At 42.4% G+C, this 3,382-nt stretch overlaps 1 protein-coding gene across 1 annotated transcript in view; it reads left to right on the forward strand.

Moving 5' to 3' along the window:
• The window catches only part of LOC118335038 (melanoma receptor tyrosine-protein kinase-like), a 21,935-nt gene that overhangs the window by 3,970 nt on the left and 14,583 nt on the right, over positions 1–3,382 (forward strand). Inside the window, exons 3-10 of the mRNA XM_035671213.1 lie at positions 294–431; positions 526–594; positions 1,317–1,435; positions 1,634–1,775; positions 1,993–2,106; positions 2,179–2,305; positions 2,741–2,814; positions 2,960–3,050. Of these exons, the coding sequence (XP_035527106.1) occupies positions 294–431; positions 526–594; positions 1,317–1,435; positions 1,634–1,775; positions 1,993–2,106; positions 2,179–2,305; positions 2,741–2,814; positions 2,960–3,050 (874 nt within the window). The remainder of the gene's footprint in view (positions 1–293; positions 432–525; positions 595–1,316; positions 1,436–1,633; positions 1,776–1,992; positions 2,107–2,178; positions 2,306–2,740; positions 2,815–2,959; positions 3,051–3,382) is intronic.

Here is a 3,382-nt window from a genome sequence, read left to right on the forward strand (position 1 = left end):
CTTAAAAATCACTGCTTCTCCCACGCTGTTGGACAGACAAAGGACGTCCCGGCGGATTATTGTATAATCACCTGAAAACCTGAGAATCATTGTGTTTTCGTTACCTTAGAATGAGACGTTTATATCTCTACTGGTGGAGTCCGCAATGAACAGACAAACACTGGCTTTTCACGAGGATTATTCACTGACTTAGAGCTGGACTGTGACGTGGAATTCATTGACTCGATGACTTATTTCTTGAACTCTGTAAACTGTATCAATCAGTATGTGTCTCCATCATCTTCTTCTCACAGAGATCCTGAAAGGAGGGGTAAAGATGACCCACAATCCCTTGCTGTGTAACACTGAGACCATCCAGTGGTGGGACATCCTGGACAAAGACAGCAATCCCAGCATGCTTTTCAAGATGGAAAACGTAACAACACATAAATGTATGTAGAATAAAGATGAAGTTTACTGAGGAGGCTGTGATCTGCTGAATATATTAATGAGTGTGTGTGTGTGTGTGTATGTGTGTGTTTCCAGGTGAGAAGTGTGATCCGGGGTGTGTTAATGGTTCGTGTTGGGCAGCAGGACCGGAGCACTGCCAGAGATGTAAACACACACTCGCTCAAATACACATCTCATCAATCACTGCCACACATTTCAAACTCTTTCATGTATTGATCTTCAAACTGCAGGCGCTCAATTCTGATCTATTACAGGGTTCGCACATGTCCTGGAAAACCTGGAAATTTAGAGACTAGTTTTCCAGTCATGGAAACGCCCTGAAATTGAATAAAATAACCAAATATCCTGGAAATAATCTGTGTTGTCCTGGAACATTTTAGGTGCAGTTTATCCTGTGCTGTGGCCAAATTAACTGCCAGAGGAAAAGCTGTAGTCATTTTACCTTTTTCACAACAGCCATTTTAACATGAAACAGTAGGGTAAACAGGCATTATTGTTTAAGGTTCTGTTCCATCCAGGTGACTGTAAAAGCTCCGCTACACTAAATGGAACAGAGCCTTTGTTCATTTTATTGATAACACCTGTGTTTACTCTACTGCTTCACGTCAAAATGGCTGCTGTGAAAAAGGTCTGTTTAGAGAGTGAAAAAACCGGCTGTGATAAGAACAGCTAATGAACAGCTCATAAACGATGACCCCCATTTTGTCAAGAAAAAAACCCTGCTCAGATCTGTTTGTGACATAAAAAATCTGACCTGTATGTGATTTAGGATCTCGTATGAAAGTGGCCCAAATCAGAACAACAATAAATAAACATTCTTATCATTCTTGTTGATGAGCTGCACTGCCTCTCTGTGTCTCTACCAGTCACCAAGCTGCAGTGTGCCGAGCAGTGCAGCAGAAGGTGTCGGGGTCCAAAACCCATCGACTGTTGTAATGAACACTGTGCTGCTGGCTGCACCGGACCTCGAGCCACCGATTGCCTGGTCAGTTTGTGTGCTACAGCACTACCACATTATCCCAATACAGTTTTTAAAAAGGTCAGCTACCTTCAAAAAATCAGTGTCCAGAGTCCGTCCATAACAGTAAATGTTTGTGGTTGAGTTATGCTTCATTTGTTATCCACTATTCATATAAATAAAGTTGGTTTCAAAGACTAAATCAACTGTCTCTCTGCTCTCCAGGCCTGCAGAGATTTTAATGATGACGGAACCTGTAAAGACGCTTGTCCTGCTCTGACAATCTACGACCCCAAAACCCACCAGGTGGTCAACAATCCCAAAGCCAAGTTCACTTTCGGAGCAACCTGCGTCAAGGCCTGCCCACGTATGGACCATAAACCCTCTGTTTTATTGAGATCTGCCCAGTAATTCATTCTAAAATAACATTTGAATGCTTTAGCTGAGGAAGCGTTGGTGCGAATTTTTGACAAGGAAAATAATATATGAGCATATGAGCTATACTGCAAGTATAGTGCAGTTCTTTTTTTTAACTTTTGGTTTAAACTAATACAATTCTGCTTTGTACTTGAAAACAAATATAGATAACTACGTGGTGACAGGTGGATCATGTGTACGCACCTGCAGCGCTGGAATGTACGAGGTGGAGGAAAACGGGGTCCAACGCTGCAAAGCCTGCGACGGGCCCTGTCCTAAAGGTAGAGAGAGGAAGATAGAGAGAGACCTGAATACTAAACAAATGACCTGACAGAGTCTTTCTCTCCCTGCAGCCTGTGACGGAGTCGGGGTTGGCGCTCTGATCAACACCATAGCCGTCAACGCCTCCAACATCGAATCCTTCAGGAACTGCACGAAGATCAACGGGGACATCTACCTCATTGAAACCTCCTTTACTGGGTGAGAAACTCTTTCTGTCTCACTTGAAAGCAACATGTAAGATTTGGTATTTTTTTGCGATTTGGCGCCCCCAGTTTCAGAGTGCAATAGATGAGAGCAGGCATATGTCCAGTTATGTCATCAGAACAACTTCGTCCCCTTTTGGGTGAAATAAGCGCTGTAAAAGTGTCTAAAAGCTGCTGTGACACATTTTACACTATACAATAAGTGAAGGCCAATAAAAGAAGAGATCTGTGTCTTCTGGATTAAAATTGACACAGACTGACTGCTGCGGAATTTTTTTTTAACTTTAATAAAGGTTTTGCAGTCAGTGTGTAACATGATTGACACAATGTAAGGCTGTCGTATTTATTTTTAAATGTGCGTCAATTGTGGATGAAAAATACGGACTTGGTGTGCAATGGCCTTTAATTTGTTTTTCATTTGCTCTTCCAGGGACGCGCACTACAAAATCCCCCCCATGGACCCGGCTAAACTGGAGTACTTCAGGACGGTGAAGGAAATCACAGGTAGGTCAAAGGTCATCTCTATCCACCATTGTGAGAACTGATTGCTAATACAGTACCAGTGACTGGCCTGTCAGTTCAAATGATAGTTGATCTCAGTGAACAGCAGATACAACAGTAAGTGTATGTGTGTGTGTGTGTGGTCCAGGTTTCCTGATGATCCAGTACTGGCCGGAGAATCTGACCTCTCTTTCAGTGTTTGAGAACCTGGAGATTATCAGAGGAAGAACAACACACGTGTAAGTCTGAATTTATCAAACCTGTGTGAATGACCTCTGTGGTCAGAAATTATGGAAAGGGAATATTTGAGATTTTATATCTATATTTCTCAGTGACAGATTATAAAATGATGGTCTGGCAGTGAGTTTTTGGTGCATGTCTCACTTCATAAATCACATCCTGTGCTCCAGTTTGGTTGCGGAGAGTCGCTTCATCACAGTTAATCTATCACATCAGGTCAGCTCTTATTCTGTCCAAAGTTTTACAAGCTGCTTTTCACAGATTAACTGAAGCCAGTGGCGGCAGAATTTACATTTAAAAACACTGAGGTTTCTACAGTAGCCCAGAGCAG

Source organism: Morone saxatilis, unplaced genomic scaffold (genome assembly GCF_004916995.1).
Source record: "Morone saxatilis isolate NCDOM2014 unplaced genomic scaffold, NCSU_SB_2.0 Contig23, whole genome shotgun sequence".
NCBI classification, from domain to species: Eukaryota; Metazoa; Chordata; class Actinopteri; family Moronidae; genus Morone; species Morone saxatilis.